The following is a 21,088-nucleotide window of genomic DNA, read 5'->3' as shown; positions in this document are numbered from 1 at the left end:
ATTCGATTTAGAAAAGCGTGTTTAGCTGAAAAATAAAATTCATGAGCCATCCAGTTTTATTTCGGGAAACCATTTACTTTAGAATGACTTATGTAACAATTACAAACCAACCCATAAACAAAAGAAGAAAAATATACATATGTGGTTAAATCGTGTGCAAGAATACACGAGGCCTTTTACTTCCACAGCTTCTTGATGGACATGTTCTTCTCGCTGTCTTTCTGCATCACCTGGTGACGAGTACGAAGAGAAACGGTCTCAAAAGGCGGGTAGATAAAGGTACAAACATTTACTGAGTGAGCATAAGAAGAAAACTTAACACTAAAAATATAAGGTGTGGGATTCATTCTGTTTAAGAGAGGTAATTCTACTAACCTTTGCCACAGCCATCTCAAAGTCCTCCTGGGTGACGTGAACTCTCCTCTCTCTCAGAGCATACATACCTGCCTCTGTGCAAACACCCTAAAAATACACACATAATAAGGAAATTCAATTATGAACCACCTCATTTAAGACCAGCCGCCTGCTACCATTCAGTGTGCCAATTCTCACCTTAACCTCAGCACCAGAGGCTCCAGGCATCAGCTCTGCAATTTTCCTCAGGTTAATGCCACGTGTCAGGTTCATCTTCCTGGAGTGGATCTTCAGGATGTCCAGACGAGCCTTAGGATGCACAATTAAAACATACTCAAACACAAAACCTCCCACAGCATGTGTAAGTATGTGAACATACTGTGCCAAGTATCTACCTCTTCATTTGGAGGGGGAAACTCAATCTTCCTGTCAATCCTGCCTGGTCTGAGCAGAGCTGAGTCAAGGATGTCGATACGGTTAGTGGCCATGATGACCTGCAGGGACAGAAGGTGCATTTTAGTCAGAGTTATTCATTAGAGCACTTGGGTAATTAAGGTTTAATCATAAACAGCAGAACAGAAGGTTTAAGGGCATCAGTAGTGAAATTACTACTATTAATTACAATTTCAACTCCCCAGCATTTATAATTTTTAAGCTGCTACTTACATACATACATAACATTTATTATGTTTAACCCCTATTTTCAATCTATAAAGTAAAGAAACATACTGTAGTTGGGCTGCTGTAGGCACTACTATTACTATAAAACAATATTTAAGTATGGATAACAAGGATTTAAGTAACAATAAAATGAAATACATAGTAGGGTACTGGTACAATAATGATCAAATATGTGAAAAGTTCCATCAACATTGAACAACAAAAGATAAATGGAATTATGTCAACGTGTATGTGTGAGATACCTTGATGTTCTTAGTTGCCTCGAAACCGTCCAGCTGATTGAGCAGCTCCAGCATTGTCCTCTGCACCTCACTGTCACCACCTGAGCCGCCCTCCAGACGAGACGAGCCGATGGAATCGATCTCATCCATGAAGATGATGGAGGGAGCGTGCTCTCTAGCCATGACGAACAGCTCACGCACCATACGGGCACCTGGTGCAAGAGAGGGGGGCAATTAAGGTTACACAACCAGATGCTTTTGATAAAGTCTAACCAAGAATGGAAGTGAAATTGATTACAGTATTAAGGAGGAGCTCACCCTCTCCGATGAACTTCTGGACCAGCTCAGAGCCGGAAACCCTTATGAAGGTACAGTCAGTGTGGTGGGCCACAGCTCTGGCCAGCAGGGTCTTCCCTGTACCAGGGGGACCGTACAACAGCACACCCTGCAACCACATAAAGCCACACAGAAATCAGAACCATCTATACACTGACAGATGGATACACCAAATGACTAGAATTGCAACAATTAATCAGCAACTATTCTGATTACCAATTAATCATTTCAGTCACTATTCAAGCAACAATGACAAAACTTCTCTGGATCGAGTTTTTGTTGAGCTGCTGTTTTTCATCTGTGTTACATCACTCAGGCCCTGCAAATATCAATGTTGTCAAATAAGATCTGTGTTTCATCATGCAATTACATTTTTTTTGCCTCAGACATTATCTGAAATGGTTTAATAAACCTAATCTGCAAGAAAAAGATTCTAAACCTGTAGAGAAGCCACACGCTTTAATCTCAAAATGTTAATAAATAAAAATCACCAAAAATAAATATAAAAGGGCTTACACAAAGCAACATAAGCTCCTTCATGTGAAAATGCCATGGTGATGATGCATGATATGGGCCAGTGATTCCTTTCTATACATTTAAAAGTCGCAATTGCACAATTCTGCAGAGGGCTGACAAACCTATTCTCTGATCTTATAAAAAGGCAAGAAAAGAGTAGATATTTTACAGTACAATGTAAAAAAAAAAAGAAAGAAAAAAAGTGTGCTTGTATGCTATAAGCTGTCTTGTCAATCACCCACCTTGGGCTGTGCAATGCCTAAAGCCTCGAACAGCTCTGGGTGTTTAACAGGCAGCTCAATAACTTCTTTGATCTCCTTGATCTGCTTATCCAGGCCACCAATCATTTCATAAGTGGAGTCCGGCACCTTCTCGACCATCATGAGAGACACCAGGGGGTCCACCTTGTTGGGCAGGATCTTGTGCAGGGTGTAACTGTCGTTGCGCAGTGCCACACGGCAATTTGGAGTCACCTGGTGCAGAAGTGACAAATGGATGATCAAATGTTTTAGGTTTCATGTTTCCCAACAACAAATCCTCCTTTAACTTAGTGATTGACTGTAAAGGGTAGCAAATATGGCTTATTTGGGTTAGTTGGTATATTCAGTCTTGAACTATGGTGGTTACAACTTGTTTGTTTTCTTAAGTGTTGCACTTCTGATACTTTAGTTTTTAAGTTCTTGTATTGACAACAATAGGAAAACGGGTTAAGTACTGTGACAAACCTATAATACTTACATCATTGATGTCAATATTCTTGTCCACATCCACAACAAATTTTCCTTCTGGATGCACCTGAAATTGGTGAGGAGATGTTTATATCTAAACTGTCAAATGGCACTCAAAATATAGTGCACTACAAAGAACTTTGGAAAACAAGTGTAGAGCATACCTTGACAAGCACTTTCTTTTTGTCCATGACCCTAACCACTTCACCTACATAGGACCCCTGCTCCTGCAGTAACTGCAGCTCCTCACGAAGGAGACGCACTAAGAAAAGAGAAAAGCTATTTTATTTCCAAACATAAGCACAATTTTGGTACAGCTTCATTTGACAGCGTGGAATTATATTTTGAAATACAATCATGTTACAGTAATGAACCATAGTGTACCTTTGGCATTGAGCTCATTCCTCTGTGCCTGCAGACGTCTGAGATTCTGGCTCTTTTCATTCACTGTCAACTGTTGAAAAAACAGTGCTTCAGGATTGACAGGCAAACAAAAGTTGTGAAATCCAAGTCATATTACCAGTTGAAATGTACCAGATATTATTTTCTCACCTGTAACTCTTCTATCTTAGACAAGTAGTACTGCCGGAGACCTGAGCCACCTTTACTCTCCCCCATCTCCATCTGTCAAAAGAAAAATCATCAAACTTTAAAACACTGGCATCAACAGCTCTTAATGACGGATTTCTTCAAGTGAGAGATCTACCATTATGACAGAGAAGGCCTGCAGCTACTGACTGCTTTCATTTGGTCTATAAAATTGTGAAACACTGCCATCATTAGTTCCCAGAATTCTAGTAACACTTTCAAAATTCAGATTGTCCAACAGATAGTACATATCCAATTCCATTTCCAATAATATAAAACAGTAAATGCCCAACTGTAAGAACTTAAGACTGAAAATATGATGTTTTATCTTGATAAATGACAATTTAAACCATTTAACAGAACTGATGTTGATTTATTTCCAATTGGTTGACTAATTGAGTTTACCTTATTAATTAAAACACTAACATTAGGTCTATTCAAGTAACAGCAACCACACAAATGTAATGAACATCTGTGGACACGGGCTGTCAACTCATCAAGCCTGGTAAGTAGTGCTGGATTGTTGACACATTTAAGATATTTAAAGGCAACAAAGTACCTTTATTCAGAAACAGTTTGCGCAACAACAAAACAAACGTTAACGTTACTTGCCTCTCCATAATTAACCAATTAGTTTATCCATTAACCAACATAAGCTAGCGTTAGCTAGCCTAGCCTAACTCGCACTGACAAAGACAAAATAACGCTTGGTCATAATTATAACTTGTATTTCGCACCTCTTGTGTATTATAAACACAAAAAAACGGGGATACTGTGCCGATTCACCACTACCAGTCAGTAAAAGAAGCTAACTCAAGCTAACTACGCATACAATTGACAGTGAGGCTCGGCTAGGTCTGTAGCCGGGTTAGCTACAATGAGACAGCAAACCGGCTGCATACTACTCATTCAATGTTATAAACTAACTGACATTTCACTATTTACAGCACGATCGCATAACCATTCCGTCTCACAGCTGCTTTAAAGAAACTATTCGACTCAACGCATAATTGTAGCATTTCCTTGATAATACACGAATTAATTCAACAAAACAGCGGAGAGAAAAAACACCTACATGATCGATCCCGTCCACCTCCATCTTGAAAATTCTACTTCCGCTTGAGAACAGGCGTATCCGGCAGAGTACTTTTTACAAAATAAATGCGCACATCGCCGCCTACAGTCCTGTTTTAAAAAGTACATTTTCTTTTTCAGTCCCAAACAGGGGAACGGGAGTTGCTTTGGCTCTCAAAGTCCCAAATAAGTATTCCTTGTAATATTTTTCAGCTAACTTAACGCGACCTTACTGAGTTTCACAGCTTAATTTACTCATACAAACACACATAGTCACGTCTCTGTTTTGTCACTTTGTAAACTGAGGCGAAGGTCGTAAGGTGCAAGTGTTGGATGTGTTTGCCGTTATTTGAGGCGTGGTAAACATGTCTTGGCTCTTTCAGATAGGTAAACCAGTCTTACCTGTTTAAATTGTTGCTCTCAGAAACACCCGAGCTCTTTGACCAGCACTAACATGCACACTCAAGGCATAACCTCAGTTCTTTCACCGTACAGATGAGAAAAGGCCTAGCCTATAGCTTTAATAAAAATGTAATATTATATTAAGTACAAAAGTATGTGTTACAATGTTAATGTAAATTTATCTAATTCTGTAATAGGGTTTCGACCAAAAAGGACAATATAACAATCATTTGTAAGTATATTTATTGTAAAAAAAAAAAAAGAAAAGAAAAAAAAAAGACTCAAATGTATAAAAGATAAAGGCCTTTGATTGATACACAACATGCAAACTTTTTACAAAGAGGCTGTACAAAAAACATTTGTACACAGAACATTTCTCAAATTCTAAGTGCCTTCTTCACAAAACAAATTTTGGCACAGCAACATCTGTTAACATGGAATGTCTCAAGAAATTCTGGAGAGCCGCTCATACAAAACCTTGACAAAACAGCATTTCAATGAAAGGTTAAAGTGTACATAACAATTTGGTGCATTGTTTAGTTGACACACTACAACTGCATTCCTATTTTATTAACACCAGTTAACTTTCTTGGGAGGTGTGGAGAACCCTTTAACCCAAAAAGCCTGCCACAGTTTCTCCACCTGGCATTAAGACAATGAAAAACCACAACAACAAATGAAAACAGCATGTAAACATTCAAGAAGTACTAAAAAAGAACTGCTGAATTACAGCTGGACAGAGTGGATTCATGTCCTCGCACAAATGAGCTCTATCTTTTCCCAGAGTAGAGCTTTCCTGGAAATCCTGGTTTCTTACATATTAAAGAAATGTTTCATTTCAAATGACACATCTGCTAATATAAAAAAGCACCAAAACCTGTACAATTATTATTGGCATCAAAAGCTTCTTATCTAAGTAATAAGACATCTTAAGAATTCCTATGTTTATTGAAGATAAAATCAAAATTTTCTGAATTAAATTTTGAATAGATATATATTTTTCGAAATGAAATGCTTAATTCTACTATGCCTCCCAATTCATGTTTATTGAGATGTTACCAGACATCAGGTATTGTCCCTATCTTAAGGTTATGGCTTTAAAATGTGACGATAAACAGAACCGCTTTCAAAGTAGCAAAGTGATGCTGAAAACGCATAAACAGCACCAATTCTCGTGTTGTTTTAAGCATATTGTACCATAAACAAAACATACTGCAAAACAAGGCAAAGATTATTTGAACAGGCTCAAAATGACAGATAATGCAAGGCAAACACATTATTAAGGACATGTAAATAACCTCTTTGGTCCCATAAACTCTGATGATTTTAAAATTATTATCTATGGGAATGGCAAAGATATGCATCCCACTAAGAAGGTGGTATCTTATACCATGTCAGTGAGGATGGCTTTGTGAACACCTAAGCTGCAACATTAGCTTGTGACTTTCCAAGCTAATTCAAACTGTAATTGAGAAGACATTAACACCTGAGGTGTAAACCTAAGTTTGCCGTGACTCCCCTGGAGTACATCTTTAGGTGAGTCGGATTCCCAACACCTGCTCCAACTCTTGTCTTCTCTGTTGCACCTGAAACAAAGAAGGAATAGTGCCAGATGTCAGTAAACTAATAATCTACTGAACCCTTACAATAAAGCCTTTATCAAGGATATAATAGTTAATATTATAATACATATAAAAATTTAACAGTGCATTAGGTGCTGTAATTCCTTACTTTGGAGTAAATGTATCTGCCCACTGCCTCTGGTACCCAGGGTGCCTCGTAGAATTCAGTCCTCCTCTCCTCCTCTGGGTTTCCTGTCACATCTGTCATCAGCTGATGAAAAAAAAAAAGAAATTATCAAACTGGATCCATAATATCACGTATACAAAATGTATGTATACATCAGTGTAATGTATATATAAAAAGATCACTTTATACACTTTATACACAGCAAAAAGTTACTGAATCTCTGTTTTAATGTCTGTTCATTCAGTTTGTGTTGGCACAGACCCCCTGTACTAAAGGAGCCCAAATGAGCCATAGGTGCAGGTCAGCTGTAAATTTGCCAGGTGTACTGGCAACATATTACCATTGCATTGCCTGAAAAAAATGCTCCAAACTCATTTTAGAATAGAACTCTTTAAATTTGAAAAAGGGAGCAAATATATGTGAACAAAAAAAAACATGGGGTTATGGTTTTCATGAAGATATATGTGATGATACAGCTGCCATTTGAGCTTAAAGACATAAAGAAAAGTTCACAATAAGATATTTACAGTACAACCTTACTGACATTTAAGACATACACATTGTAATACTTTGAAAACTATTTTCTTAAAAACAAAATACATCAAACTGATGTTGTTTGATTTGTAAACCCAATCTTATTGAACAAGACTGTATAAAAAGAAAGAGCAGAAATTAAATTACATCCTATATGGACTCCTGTAGAGACACAGGAACATGGAGTTAGTGTGTTGGGAGAGGATGTTTACCTTAAGATCTCTGCTCTGAGACTTGAGCCAGTCCTGGATGAACTCCTGTGGATTATTGCTGAAGCTCAGCATAAAGTCTCTCTCAGTCTTCAGCTGGTTAATGTACTCAATCGTCTCATGGATCTGTAGTAAAAACAACCAGTGCAGTAATCAATAACTCTCTTAACAAATGTTTTCTTTCTTTTTATTGCGATTCTCCTAAAAATGGCTGTGAGGTGCCGGTGTCAGTGACTGAATGGAAGAACAGGCCTTACCTTCATCTCCAGAGCAGCAATTTCCTGTTGGTTGGTTGTAGAGGACAAAAAGCTGTTCATTTGGCCTTTAAGTGGGTCGTCCACCTCCACATCAATGTCATAACAAGCTGTCTTCTTCTGATCTGTGGGGTCCACACTGCTCAGAGCCGACGAGAAGACAGCATGAGAGAATTCAAGTTGGATTGTAATAAGACAAGAAGACTGCAAATTTAAATAGCAAACTAGGGCTGAGATCTTATATAAATGAAAGATCATATGTAACATTTAAATCATTGGAAATACTTTGGAGGACTTTAGATTCACAAGTAAAAAAAAAAAAAGAAAAAAAAGAAATCAATTAATAAATGAGACCTTGACAACACTGGCAATTTGGCAAGAACACACGCACAATCTCAAGTGAGAGGGATAATGATCCACGCTCTCTTACCTAATGACATGATTGATAATGATGGGGTCAGGGTGCTGCAGCAGGCCCGCCAGTTTCATGGGAATCTCAGAGAACCTCATGCGAGGACAGCTGAAGATCTGTAAAAGCATTTGGTCAGAGATTATGTCAGATATGCTAAAGGTAAAGATAATTAAAGGAACAAATTAGATGGTATACATATTGTATATTTATTCTTGAAATGAATAATATATGCCCTATATTTCTCAACTTTAGCAAGGATCTGCTCATTTGCTATAGCACAATGATGTTTAAAACATTTTGAAGTATCAAAGTAACACTGTGAAATTTATGCTAAAGAAGAAAACTAGCATTTTGTTGGTTGGTCTCTACTCAGAAATATTCCATTACTTGTCTGAAATAGCGGTTGCAGTTGATGTACTCCTTCTCATGACCATCCTGCAGCTTGTTGTTCTTGATGTAGAGCCAGAGAGCTTGCATGATGCTGGCCCGTGTCTGTGTGTGCACACCCAGAAGGCGAGCCAGCCGTGGGTCCAGTTTGTACTGAGGGGGCTGGAAAAAAAAAAAAAGCACTGGGTCAAACATAAAGTTAGTGGAAACTGGTTTGAACAAATCATACCACCAAGGGGTACAAATGTTTGCAACCAGATGGATGAGAAAAGAGTGTGGGTGTATGCACACATACCTGGTGGTCAAGCATGAGCAGTAGGGTGCATTTAACATTCACATCACCGGGTCTTTTAACCTGGAAACCATCTGTCTCCTGAGTGGTGGGCATTCTATGCCACTGTAAGATAAAAATAAAAGTAAAATATCAACTAAGACTTTTTTTTCTTCTTAATTTTTGTCCTCTTAGAGTTAAACTAAATCCAAACTGATAAGTGTTGATACAAAGTTACATTCACTCAAATACATCTCTTCCACAGTCCACTATTTACTTTACTACAAAGTTTTACTGATTCCACCTTAACTCCACTTTATGACCAGAGCTGAAAAACGGACTGGGGCTGGTTAATCAACAGAAATCTCACAACATTTTTGTGTCCGTGTGCCTAAAGTGTTAAGATGTGGTTGCATCAAATGCTTATGCCATTATGTCATACCTCTACTAAGTGGTTGTCAGGTCCATAGAGCTCCTTATCAAGCTCAATCACGAGGCTCTTGAAGAAAGATGAGAACTTCCTCTTTTGCTTACCAGGCTAGGAATAAAAAGTGCATAAAAGAGTGTGAAAATGCAGAGCAAAAAGATTGCTATCTATGTATTCTTATTGTGCTGTGTCAGGCTGTGCAGCTGCATTGTTTAGCTCTGACCACATTTGGGGGTGGCGAAGTACAAAACTGTAGACAAGTAGAAAAAGCTGTTGCACCCCCACCCTCTCCCCAGCCCTGTCAAACCGTTTGCACAACATGACCCCTTTCACTCCTTCCCTCACATCCCTTTTTCTTTTTCTGTTACTCCATGCAAAACTCCTACGCATGCCTAACCCAATGAGCCAGGGGAGAAATATTAACAGGGAAAAAAAAAATCCTCCTTCATGTGGACCCAGATAACACAATGAGTTCTGCTGGAACTGATGGAAGGAGGGGAGACATTTCAGCTCCTGGTATGTAAAGGCCAGTGGTTTCAATTCCTTGTTTCAAAAGACAACATGAGCTTGTGTGCATGAGTGCATGTGTGTGTATGTTAGGAGCTGTCGGGTGGAGTGGGGAGAGCTGTAAACACACATCTGGTTGCGTGGTCTGAGCCAAGGACACAGGCCAACCAGAGCTGAGTGACTGTGAAGTTTTCAGAAACACAATAACAAGAGACTGAAATACTTGGAGTCAGACCACAGTGAGACAATTGTGAAACCGAGCAAGAAGATTCAAATGTAAATGACTGTGTTATTCACGTACTTCCTCCAGAAGTTTTCCCTCCACTCTCAGCTCCCAGGAGGACACCTTCTCTGCCTCCTCGCCCTCAGGCTTGCTGGGTGTGTATGTGTTGGAGATGTAGATCCTGAGTTTGCGTTTTTGCTGTCAAAGAGATGAACAAGCAGATGCATTGGGAATTCCAGTAAAAACTCTTGCTCAATTTAAAATGAACCATGGGAAATTTGAATCAGATTCCTTTGGCAAGTAGACTTTTTTTAAACTGCACCTGGTGATTGGTGGAGGAAGCTTTTTGACAGAACATGGTGGTCATAAATTAGTCAATCAAGACAATTTAAAGTTATAATCCTTAAGATTTTCATGATATGAAACTGCACTTTTTTATGCTATTTATGGTCTGCATTTTTCTCCAATAGCCATTCAATGTATTTACATTATGCAGTTCCTTCTCTGTCTGTTTCATTGTTATTTGCAGAGTCCACAATTTCTACACTGGATTCCTTACAAATAAGGGATTCACAGAAAATGATACATCCATGTGATCCAGTGTTGTATTAAATCACAGCTAATGCAAACTTCCAACTGCTGCCACATCACATTAAAAGCATCAACATAAAGTGGCTTTTATTGTGAAGACACCACTTTATCTTAGACTGACTCCTTTATCTTCAACAATGTTGAAGTTTGTTTGGCTGCATTGTTAACGGATACATCAACCACACTTACCACCAAATGAACCAGGACTGAGATCTCAAGGACTTTAATATTGTGATTAGGCAGCACTTCACAAAGCCTAATCTCTGAATATTCTTTTATTAAATTTCCTTAAAATATGATAATGCAACATCATGAAGAGATACCATAATGGGCTTCTTGATGGCTTCCTGAATCTCCATACGCTTTCGAGCGATGGTCTGATCCAGTTTCCTCTCAAAGGCCAAGAGGTCCATGTAGGCCTGGGACTCTGGGACCAGGTCTCTGATCTAAAGAGCCAAAAGTAGAATGTAAGTATTAAGGGAATACAGAAAACTAAAGGCTAATTGGTTCCATCTAAGACATGATTCAGGGGATGAAAATTTTCTTACTCTCTGTGGTAGAACCTTGTCCGCCATCTTGCGTCTTTTTGCCCTGAATCACACAGAAAATATAATATACATGATGATTTCCAAAGTAAAAAAACAAAAAAAAAACGTATTGACCACAGTAACCATGTGCCTTCTCTAAAATATAGATGATCCAATCTCTAAAAATATCACTTAATTGGATGAGGACATACTGTACTATGCTGCCAATGTTTTCTCATTATTTAGCATTTGCCCTTCATTAACCAATTTACAAGGAACTGACCGCGTACTGGAGCACACAATACAAGACTAACAGAAAGACCTCATTCACTTCATTTGATTACAATGTATTTGTGAAAACTTCATAGTGCGATAACAAAATCTTGGCCACTGCTATCTCTTCATTAACTCCCCCAAATGAGCACCTCAGGCTCCCACTTATCATTGCTATTGACTTCATAAAAGCTGTTTTGTTTCTTTAATTAAATTACACAGTTCCCCCTCATTACGACTAAATTTAATTCTGAAGCTCTTTAATGAGAATTTAGGATGTTGCTTCTAGCCTTGTAGTTCACTAATACTACTGTACTGAGAATTTTGTTATGAGATAAACCTTTAAAAAACAAGAGGTTCATTGTGGCTAAAAGTGTAAATACGGCCTCACATCATGGCTCGCCTCATTTATGACTGTGGCGTCACTGAGCAGTTTGAAGTCAAAAATACCCACTTGTGTCTGCTGCTTTGAAAGCTAAGGCCAGTCATGAGATACTCCTATCTGCGTGTCTATGTGATCAGAGCTGTGCTTTTAACAGTACAGCAACTTCACAGACGGAATGCAGAGGGAAAAAAACACATGAATAGATAAAGAGCGATGTTGTTATAATGTTAATGAGGCACGACAGCCAAAATTAGCAACTGCAATTTTCATGACTGTGTGATAATATCACTACTGTGGTACGATGTATAAAAATATGCATTCATAAATTCATAGACAAGATAGACCTTTTGTTTTACTGAGCTATAATTTGAGTAAATTTCCTTCTGAACATCATCATTATGTTTGTATGTACATTACTAAACAAAAATGTGAAATTGAGATTCTGAACTCTTCCATCTGCACAAAAAGCAACAAAATAACAATACTATAAAGTAATCTAAATGTTTGAGTCGACCATCGCTTTTCACCAGTTGTTTGTTTTAGTCAGTCTGACTGACTGACTAAAACAAACTGGTGAAAAGCAAGTGAAAATGAGGTTCCGTATGTCTAAATTATGAAAAAAGGAGGAAATGTTGCAGGAAATGTGATGTGATTTAAAAAGTAAACAGTATTTGAAGTGTTGCTAGTAAAATTTTTATTTCTATTTATTCATTGTTGCTGTTGTTAAAAAGTGGCTGTGAAAAAACCTTAAACAGCTTGACTCTTGATTTAATTAAGTCATTAATTAAAAGGAAAATGCCAAATGTTTTAGGTTCAAGTTAATCAAATAGCAAGATTTGCTGCTTTTCTTTGTTTCTTGTTTTGTATCATCATAAATTGAATGTATTCTGGGCTGTTGTTCAGACAAAACAAGACATTTTAAAATGTCACCTTGAGCTTTGGGAAATTGCAATTTTCTTTTGGGATCGATTAATAAATACAGAAAAATAATCCACACATTTATCAATAATAAAAAAAAAACTTAGTTAGTTGCAGCCCCATTTATATGAAAGTAAAGTAAAAATCTCCAGAGTGCCAGATTCTCTGATTTGGCGCCAGGCTGTCTTGGTCAATCAACCTTGGCATTGTTCCTCTCCCTCTCTTCTCCTTCTCTCACACAAACACTCTCACTTCTCCACAGTTTACCCTCGTCTGAGGCCTCCTCCCAGCGCCTCTTGCTGCTGCTGTTGATGCTGATGAAGGAACCGTTTCCTTGAGGTGTCCATGCCTGGAGGCCCCATGCCTGGCCGCATGGGCATGTTCCCACCACCATAAGAGGGACCAGGCAGCTGACCCCCCATTGACCCCATGGGGCCCCCCACCCTATTGGGTGGCATCCCTGGGCGCTAGAGAAAAAGGGAGGAGGCTGAAGCTGTAATTCCAGGTTCAAGAATTTTCAAATACTGAAAACACTCTGCTGTGTAGTAAACCAGCTTCTTTCTCCAGATCCCTGTACTTCTTTTCTAGTACTCACTCCTTTCCCTTGACAAAAAAACAAAACAAAACCAAAAAAACTATGGTTATTGAAATGTGTATGCTTTCTTTCTGCACTATAGGTTTACAACAGATTAGTATATATTCCCAATGTAATGTGATACTGATATTAGATTTAATGTCAAAAAAGAGTATAAAATGATAATTACATAGATGATAAAAATTAGTGTTTCCTGAGTTCTGCTGGGTCTTTGAAATAAGTGTAAATGGCTTACTGTATGCACAAGTATACTGGTTAGCACAGACATAACGTCGCTTACAATAGATGTTATTGTGTGCACCATGGAATTATAGTAATAGTTTTAATCAGCATAAATAACAACATATCAAGCAGTTAAAAGAAATTTGATGTAAATGTACAGTATGTACAGATTAAACAATGAAGACAACAGTAACTTTAACATTAGTAACTCCTACCAAAGTTTTTAATTGTTCTGTTTTATTGTGAGGTTTATGAATGTGTGATTTTGATCAATCTACAACCCTTATCTTGTTTTAAAATCCAGCTACAATCTTAAATAAACAAAATTGTACTGATTTATCAACAATGTAGATTTGTCTTTTAACGGAAAAGCAAATACCTGAACTCATATGGCCCTAACACGACTGTTATAATGCATGTCAACTAAAGACCACATGAAGCTGCAGATGGTGGCAAAACTGGGATAATGTATGCAGGCTTAGCTCTGACAGATGGTGGTGATGATAAACTTACTTTTGTTTTCAAGCTAACTGACATTAGGCTAAGGGCTGCCACGTGATTTTCGCTTTCACACATGCACAAAACATTGTTCTATTATAATAATTTTAATTAAGTCTCCAAATATTTAAAGACACACAATGATCAATCACTATAAACGTTATGTTCAAAATGTTATATTCAATGTATTAGTGGCAGTAAGTAATTACACACCCTTTCAAATGCGGAAGTAGTTTCCACACCTTGATATTTTAAAACTGATGCGCCTTAAGGTTGTTTTTTACTTTGGTATATCTGCCAGATACTAATTTTAACTGGATAAGTTTGTTTAACTCAAATGTAAGACAGCCACATTTACTCTTAAAAGCAGAGAGGGTAACATAAATTTAAAGAAGCCACAGCAATAATAATAAAAAAAAGCTTAAGTTAAATAACCTTTCGCTCAACACCAAATTTTCCTATTTAGCAGACACAAATTCAACAGAAAACCAACCTGGAGGTACTGGGGAGCGTTGTTCATGCTCCGGGGGTATCCCGCCGGAGGTTGCGGCATTCCTTGCATCCTCATGCCCCCTGAATGCCCAACATTCATGGGATTCAGATTCGGATTCATCGGGGGACCCGTAAAGCCTCCTCTTGATGCCATCTTCTAGATCCACAAGTGGTTAAAAGTGACGGAAACTTCTGCCAAATTTCGGTCCAAATACAAGTCTAGCAGGCTGCTAAATGAACGTCGCTGGTACAAGTCGTAAAGTATCCAGCTAGCTAACTACAGTAACTTTAGAGGAGGTCGGGTTCTGGTTTGACAGCAGGCACACTGTCAACAAAAAGCTAGCTAATGTTAGCTCGTCTTCTACCGTTTCAAGTTCCGGGATTTGCTTCTACCTACAACTGCTTGGTCTCTGGAGACACTAAGTGGTGGCTGTTGCTTGTCATCCCCTCCCCTTCTCTTTAGGTCTAAACATCGCTAAGTATCAGATTCTTCAGTGAGGCTAACGAAAAACATGATAACGCCTGTCTAACGACTAACTGAGCGACTAAAGCAAAACCAAGTAGTCTTCCAACTGCCTACACACACAATGCTAAATGCTGCCTTCAGTAACGTCGGAAATTTTCGATGCCTCCTTTACTCTTGCCTAATCAAAGGTTTCTCCTCTGGGCGTGGAAGAACTGGGTACTCTGAACTTACATTTTCACTTGTGTGACATTATTTCATAAAAACGCAAACAATCAAACTTTTTCTATGAGTTCATATAAGTGACATTGCAAGCACTACTACGTGATGGGTCCATGAACGTTTTTCACTTCCTCTTTCTATCATTCTGGTGGTGAAATCAAACTGTACACTGACTCTCAGGCGCACTGATCTTCCTCATTACCAAAACTGCCATTGTTTGGCAATTAACAGACCTCATAGCATGGCTGGGTTAACCTGTTAGATGGCCCCCAGGGGAAAAAGTATACTGTTAGGCCAATGTTTACTGCATGAACCAGAATCCACCTATCATAGGCTACCCCATGCATGTGTATGTGTATGTACCCTGTCATGTCCAGGTTCCCAGCAATCAACCAGCACTCATATGGATGAATAAGACTCTCTGGCTCCAGATTTTCTGTATATCAATTAGTCTGTAGTAATTTGATTAAGCACAACATTATATAGAAATAAGCACTGTGTGAGCACAATATAAACTAAGATACTGAAGGTCTTTACCCAGAAGTCTGTCTAAAAGACAGAGCCACAAAATTAATAACAATGCAGGAACTGCCTCTGTTGATAATGTAAATTTGTGGTGCAATTTGCAATGTAGTGAATCTGAGATCTTTTGGGCACTTTGGTTGGGGCCATAGGGCAGTTTGCCTTTTTTGCCTGGTAGGTAATCTAGCCTTGTTTCACAGAAGGGATGTACAGTGGGGTTCAAGTTAAGTTAAAGTGAACCACAAATCAATGACTTCAATAAAGTACCAGCAATGACACATATACATACTCATTGCATTTGAATGTTGACAGATGAAGGCAATGATAGAGCCTTAGTGAAAGATAGCCCCATGTGTTTCGACAAAAGGATTGTTGTTATATGTACAAACATATCTCACATTCCTTAGATAATACTGGCAGTATCTTATGATTCATACTAAATGCATCATTTTCTGAATGCCCTTTTGCAGCGCATGTGGTCCACGACTACTGTAACATCCTTCATACACAACAGTACCGACATGAAAGTTTCATTTTCTATCGTTTTTGCTCAGCCCCTTTGCCTAGACACACAACTGTAAAAGAACTCAGAAAAAAGACTTTAGGAATAGCGCTTGAAGGCAGCATAACTGAGTCCCTCTGGCTGTTTTCAGTACTGGAAACTCAACTTCTTTGAAGAAAAAAGGTCAAACTGTGTGATCTATGTTGTGTTTATCACCTGTCAGTTTCCTAAATATAAGATCTACCACATTTTGTTGCTTAAAAACCCTTTAATAAGCAGCATTTACTGTCTCATCCAACAGATGTGTAATTCTACTCAAAACCTCACCAGTTGATCAACAGCATCCCCTGTTGGTCGCCGGGTATTACAAGTACTTGAGCAAGGGTTACTGTGGTTGTTTCTGTTGTTTCACATCCATCAAAACCCTATTCAGAGCCTGTTAAGAGTTCAAGTTAACCCAAGACCATAGGACGGGTAACAAATCATTTATTATGCTAGACAGATGAAACAAACTGAGCCATGATAGCAGCAATTCAACTATTGGAATATTTACACTATCACATCACACAAAGGATATACTGTATGTAACCCTTACAATGTAAACACATGATACAAAGACGTATTTGAATGCTAAAAAACAAGCCGATCTATCCACCAAAAATGAAACAAAAAGAAACCTGCTTTTTTGCAGTAAATACCTGCTTGTACAATTAAGGGTTCATTTACTGAACATTTTTAAAACAAGTTTCCACAGGTGAATGACAAACTGAGAGTTGCTTCTCTCACGTGTACAATGTATTGTAATTCAACTGGAGAACTATGAGCCTGACAGTGATTGTGAAAATAAAAAGACAAACCATTAGTAAAGATTGTCTTTAACATTATTGTTAAAAAAAAAAGAAGAGATTTTTAACAGGTGAGTAAATATAAGTACACCTAATGCCTAATCATTTCTGTATTTTAAGAAACGACATACAGTATTGTATGTGCACACAGCTGCCCCTGCTTGGCCACTGAATGAATTACACCAGAATCTATCTCTGTGCAGTGAAATCGTATATGGTGATATTCATTATTTTGGACTTCAGCAACAAACAAAATTAACTGAACAAAAGAAGAAAAAAAAAAAGAAAAAAAAAAGTATTGGTACGATGATTTTGCGAGAAAAAAATCTGTCAAGTATACAGTGGGAGGTCTGGACTGCTTCTGCAGTGCAGCAAACACCATAAATGTCACCTATAATATCAACGTACATTGATATCACATCATAAAGAACCAAAGGTGAAGTGTTATTGGTCTTCCTGTGTGTGTGCGTCCGTGTGTACGCACACACACACATATTGAATGTGTATTTGTGGCTGAGTGTATTATTGAGGGAATGCCTCATCTTTCATCAGCATACGTGGGCTCTCCTGGTTGTCCATACGACGCCTAGGACCCATCATGCCTATGGAAATAAACAGCAAAGAGACCATTCATTCACTCATTCCATCCAACTACACATGGCGTTAAATAATAGTGAAATTTTAAAAACAGTAAGTGCTCACAGCTGGAAAAATTAAATTGTGGGTGGTATTAAAACAGTTCAAAAATTTCTTGGAAAAACAAAAAAACAAGTACTAAGTTTGGAGAAACACTTTTTGATGACTCTTTGTCAAGTTTAATTGGCAGTAGCTTTCCAAAGTTTCAGTATGAATTGATATAACTCTGATACTGTATAGCTTAACACCTGTAACTTACATGTTTGTTAGCAGTTATAAATGAATCTGTCAGTATTAAACTGTAAGACAAAAAAAAAAGACTACAAATGCTGGAGCTAGGGTCATTTGCTAACAGAAGCTTTGTGTCAGGTGATAAAACTCTCCTTTAATCATATAAATTGAGCTCACAATGAAATGTACTTTGATGTAGAAATGTATTACATTCTATGCTGGTTATTACATTATCCACAAAGAGGATAATGTAATAAAACGAAGACTTTCTTACTGTTCAAATTCAGATTAAAAACAAAAACAAAATGCTCCCATGCCTTTCCCTGTAATTTAGGACCACCAACATGCAAAAGGGTCATATATAGCCTGAAAATAGTTGCAGACTTGCAGATCATATAACCTGTTTCCAAAAATTCCCATGGGTATTCATAACAGAGGTACTCTTAATAAATAACCATGTGAAAACGCTGTAGCATCTATTGCGTGTTTAGCTTTTTCGTGCCTCATGTTCCTGGTACGTTTCGGACTGTAAGTATTTCCAAAATTGTTAGTGCTCAATTATATAGGTACACAAACTGTAGTCTTGACATTAAGAGGAAGTTGAATTACTTCTACTTACTGCTCTTATGCTTGAATGATTTGGATCTTCTGGGTGAGTTTGGATTCTGATGTGCAAAGAGAAAAAGAATACTTTGAGTTGACAAATCAGGAATGATAGGTAATATTCTCCATGTGTTTATATAAATGAATTAATTTTAGGGATTAAAAAGAAAAGGAGTATAATGCTCCTCAAGATTGCTTCATTAATTTTTACAATGAAAATAAAAAAGTACCTTATCAGATTTCCTTTTCTTGGCTGTAAAAGAAGGACATTCAATTTTAGATTTAGAAACATGTGAGTAATTTCATGTGCGCAACGTCATTAGAGGATTATATCAGCAATCAACATTCTGTATTACCAAAAGGAGGTTATACCAGTGCATTACCTTTCTTTTCTGCACCATAAGACCAGTCATTATCATTGACATCATCATTATCCTCTTGGTCACTCTCCGATTTGTTGTTCGTGTTGTTACCAGTGACTATTCTGTAAAAGAGAGAAGAAGAAGGCATGACGCACACAATGAGTCATCATTACTCCTCGCAAATAACAAGTTTGATAATAAAAAACATACAATCTGACCTGAAACCACTTTTTGCTTCAGCACCTACATCTGTCCCGATTTTTTAAGATTTTTGTCGATGTTTTATATATTCTATCCAGGTGGGTGATTTTTTTTTTTTTTTTTTTTACCTTACAGGACATATGATGAGGTGTACATCAGCACAGTGTGCAGTCAGAATCCACTTTAGTGGAGTAAATTTGCTATGAGATGATACTGTTTTACACTGGAACAAACAGAGGTACCTCAGGTTAAGCTGTTTTAGGTTTTAGGCTACTCTCATACCTGCGGTTGGCTATGCGGCTGCTGTTACGTCCCATCCCAAGGCATTTCTCCAGGTGTGGTGCGAAGCGTGAGGCAGCGATGCTTCGGCTGCAGTTAGGACATACACACTCTTTGTTTTTCCACTGGTTGTACACCTGGCCAAACACGTCTAATCCCGGCTGGTCCACAATTTCTGCAAATTGAAAGCAAGAGTTGCAACAGTATTCACTAAAGGTTTACGTTTTATCATTTAATTGCATTAAATGGCTGTGGATCTCAAAATACATGAGCCTACCTACAGTTTACAGAAAGATTTAATTGCCTGAATGTGTCGTTTCTGTCTTTGGCCTTCTTTGTTACTATCTATTGTCACAATATGGACAGCAAACTGAATTCACACAACTTCTTGCTGTCCTGAGGTAATTAAGCATAGGTGGCTTGAGAATAAAAAATGAGCTTTGCTTCTCTTGTAGGGAGGGAATGACTTTGTGCTCACCAAAGTCCCTCATGCTTTCTTGGTCCGTGTCATCCAGGAAAAAATAGCCCTGCTTGACGGCCCGGTGGACCTCGAAGCAAAGACCCAGGCATGCATCCTCCACCAGGTCAGACAGGATGTCCTGAGCTAAGCCCTGGCAGGGAAGGATCAGGAAACAGACACAAGTCAGGCCAAGAGACATACAGGGATGCCTATTTGTGTATATTACCACTGCTGGTTTGTATCCAACAGCTCTGCAGTGCATCTGCAGATTCAATGTGCATCTCCAAGGCTGCTAGAAGCATTATTATTCTGTGGCTTTACTCTACTGTACCTCCAGCTTGCTGTTGTCCAGGCTGGACATTGAAACCTCCTCCATTTTCATTTGCCAGAACTACCAGATGAGCCGACACTGCTGTGGTCATGCTGTAGCGCAGCAAGCATTGGCCAAAACAGGGGCTGCAGCAGGAGGGAAACACACAGTTAGCAACACGGTGCCATTAAATCCTGTTTAACCAGTGAATGTAAATCAGTGTGTGGTCAACATTTGACGCCTTGGAGGTGATGCAGCTACTTACAACTGCACGTTGAACACTGCCAGGGAGTTTCTTCCCACGTTTATAACCTACGAATAACACAAAAACACAATTTCTTAGCGTTGGTGTTGTAGCGCTGAACACCTCGATAAACAGACATAGACGGTAGCCAAACGTCTCAAACACTGGTCCGAGCATTGGTGTTTAATGAAGGCAGCTTAGCCTAAACCTTGCTGAAGAAAACAAAGAGCGTGGCTATGAATAGGCTGGAGGAATTGAAAATGCCAAGAGGTTACAAGGCGGTATCCTGCTCACAAAACCACCAGGTCAACAGCAGCTACAGCTACGGGCTAAACGTGTCAAATGTAACACACTGGGTTGAGTAAACAGAAACAATGTAGCGCATTTGTAGGCGACTGAATGGTTTTGCTATTGAATAATTACATTTGACTACAGTAAGGCTTGTCCACGAACCCGGCACTGCTGCTGCTGCACTGCGGCTGTTCGCCTCTCAACTCTCCGTACAAACCATGAATGAGGGGAAGAAAACGACGCTTGTATCCCTATAGAAAGCCTAACTACAGGGAATATCTCAATCACAGCCGCGCAAATTACTAATTGTTTTTATTTACCTATTTCGGCTGGCATCCATCTTTACGTCAGAGAGATCAGACAGTAGCAATCGATCGCTACACGACGACTTTCCACCAAGTGCTTCCTCTGCTGCACTGCCGGGGCTTTACACACTCAACACCAACTCCGTGTATTTATCACCGAGGCCAGCATGTGACTGCGTTACCCTACACACTTTGTTTGGCTTTGTAGTTCTCATTAATAACACATCGTACTTTAAAA

The 21,088-nt window shown here is 38.6% G+C and overlaps 3 protein-coding genes across 5 annotated transcripts; all 3 read right to left on the bottom strand.

Moving 5' to 3' along the window:
* Nucleotides 1-54: 54 nt before the first annotated feature.
* psmc5 (proteasome 26S subunit, ATPase 5) lies at nt 55-4,577 on the bottom strand. Its single transcript, XM_056365651.1, has 12 exons — nt 4,500-4,577; nt 3,389-3,460; nt 3,221-3,290; nt 3,001-3,098; nt 2,847-2,903; nt 2,351-2,581; nt 1,575-1,701; nt 1,278-1,468; nt 750-848; nt 553-663; nt 376-462; nt 55-230 (listed from the first exon to the last, which is right to left on the bottom strand). Exons 1-12 carry the CDS (start codon nt 4,521-4,523, stop codon nt 177-179), a joined length of 1,221 nt encoding a protein of 406 aa, XP_056221626.1. The 5' UTR covers nt 4,524-4,577; the 3' UTR covers nt 55-176.
* A 549-nt stretch (nt 4,578-5,126) lies between these two features.
* smarcd2 (SWI/SNF related, matrix associated, actin dependent regulator of chromatin, subfamily d, member 2) lies at nt 5,127-14,970 on the bottom strand. The gene is made up of 13 exons (XM_056366668.1): nt 14,376-14,970; nt 12,835-13,034; nt 11,013-11,055; nt 10,788-10,910; nt 9,952-10,071; nt 9,159-9,254; nt 8,741-8,842; nt 8,446-8,607; nt 8,077-8,174; nt 7,650-7,785; nt 7,396-7,518; nt 6,632-6,733; nt 5,127-6,486 (listed from the first exon to the last, which is right to left on the bottom strand). The coding sequence occupies exons 1-13, from the start codon at nt 14,526-14,528 to the stop codon at nt 6,433-6,435; spliced, it is 1,512 nt and encodes a 503-aa protein (XP_056222643.1). The 5' UTR covers nt 14,529-14,970; the 3' UTR covers nt 5,127-6,432.
* Nucleotides 14,971-16,552: 1,582 nt separating this feature from the next.
* Nucleotides 16,553-21,000, bottom strand: atxn7l3b (ataxin 7 like 3b). Of its 3 annotated transcripts, none has more exons than XM_056365246.1 (9): nt 20,866-21,000; nt 20,276-20,322; nt 20,032-20,156; nt 19,719-19,851; nt 19,244-19,415; nt 18,782-18,882; nt 18,629-18,651; nt 18,415-18,460; nt 16,553-17,530 (listed from the first exon to the last, which is right to left on the bottom strand). In XM_056365246.1, exons 3-9 carry the CDS (start codon nt 20,080-20,082, stop codon nt 17,451-17,453), a joined length of 606 nt encoding a protein of 201 aa, XP_056221221.1. In that variant the 5' UTR covers nt 20,083-20,156; nt 20,276-20,322; nt 20,866-21,000; the 3' UTR covers nt 16,553-17,450. The 3 variants fall into 3 exon arrangements, with proteins under 3 accessions (XP_056221221.1, XP_056221220.1, XP_056221219.1); XM_056365245.1 differs by lacking the exon at nt 20,866-21,000 and adding an exon at nt 20,708-20,826; XM_056365244.1 differs by lacking the exon at nt 20,866-21,000 and adding an exon at nt 20,678-20,761.
* Between the last annotated feature and the right edge of the window lie 88 nt (nt 21,001-21,088).

Source organism: Seriola aureovittata, chromosome 21, assembly GCF_021018895.1.
Source record: "Seriola aureovittata isolate HTS-2021-v1 ecotype China chromosome 21, ASM2101889v1, whole genome shotgun sequence".
Taxonomy (NCBI): domain Eukaryota; kingdom Metazoa; phylum Chordata; class Actinopteri; order Carangiformes; family Carangidae; genus Seriola; species Seriola aureovittata.
Note: the sequence above shows the minus strand (reverse complement) of the source record. Positions and strands in the feature narration are given on the sequence as shown.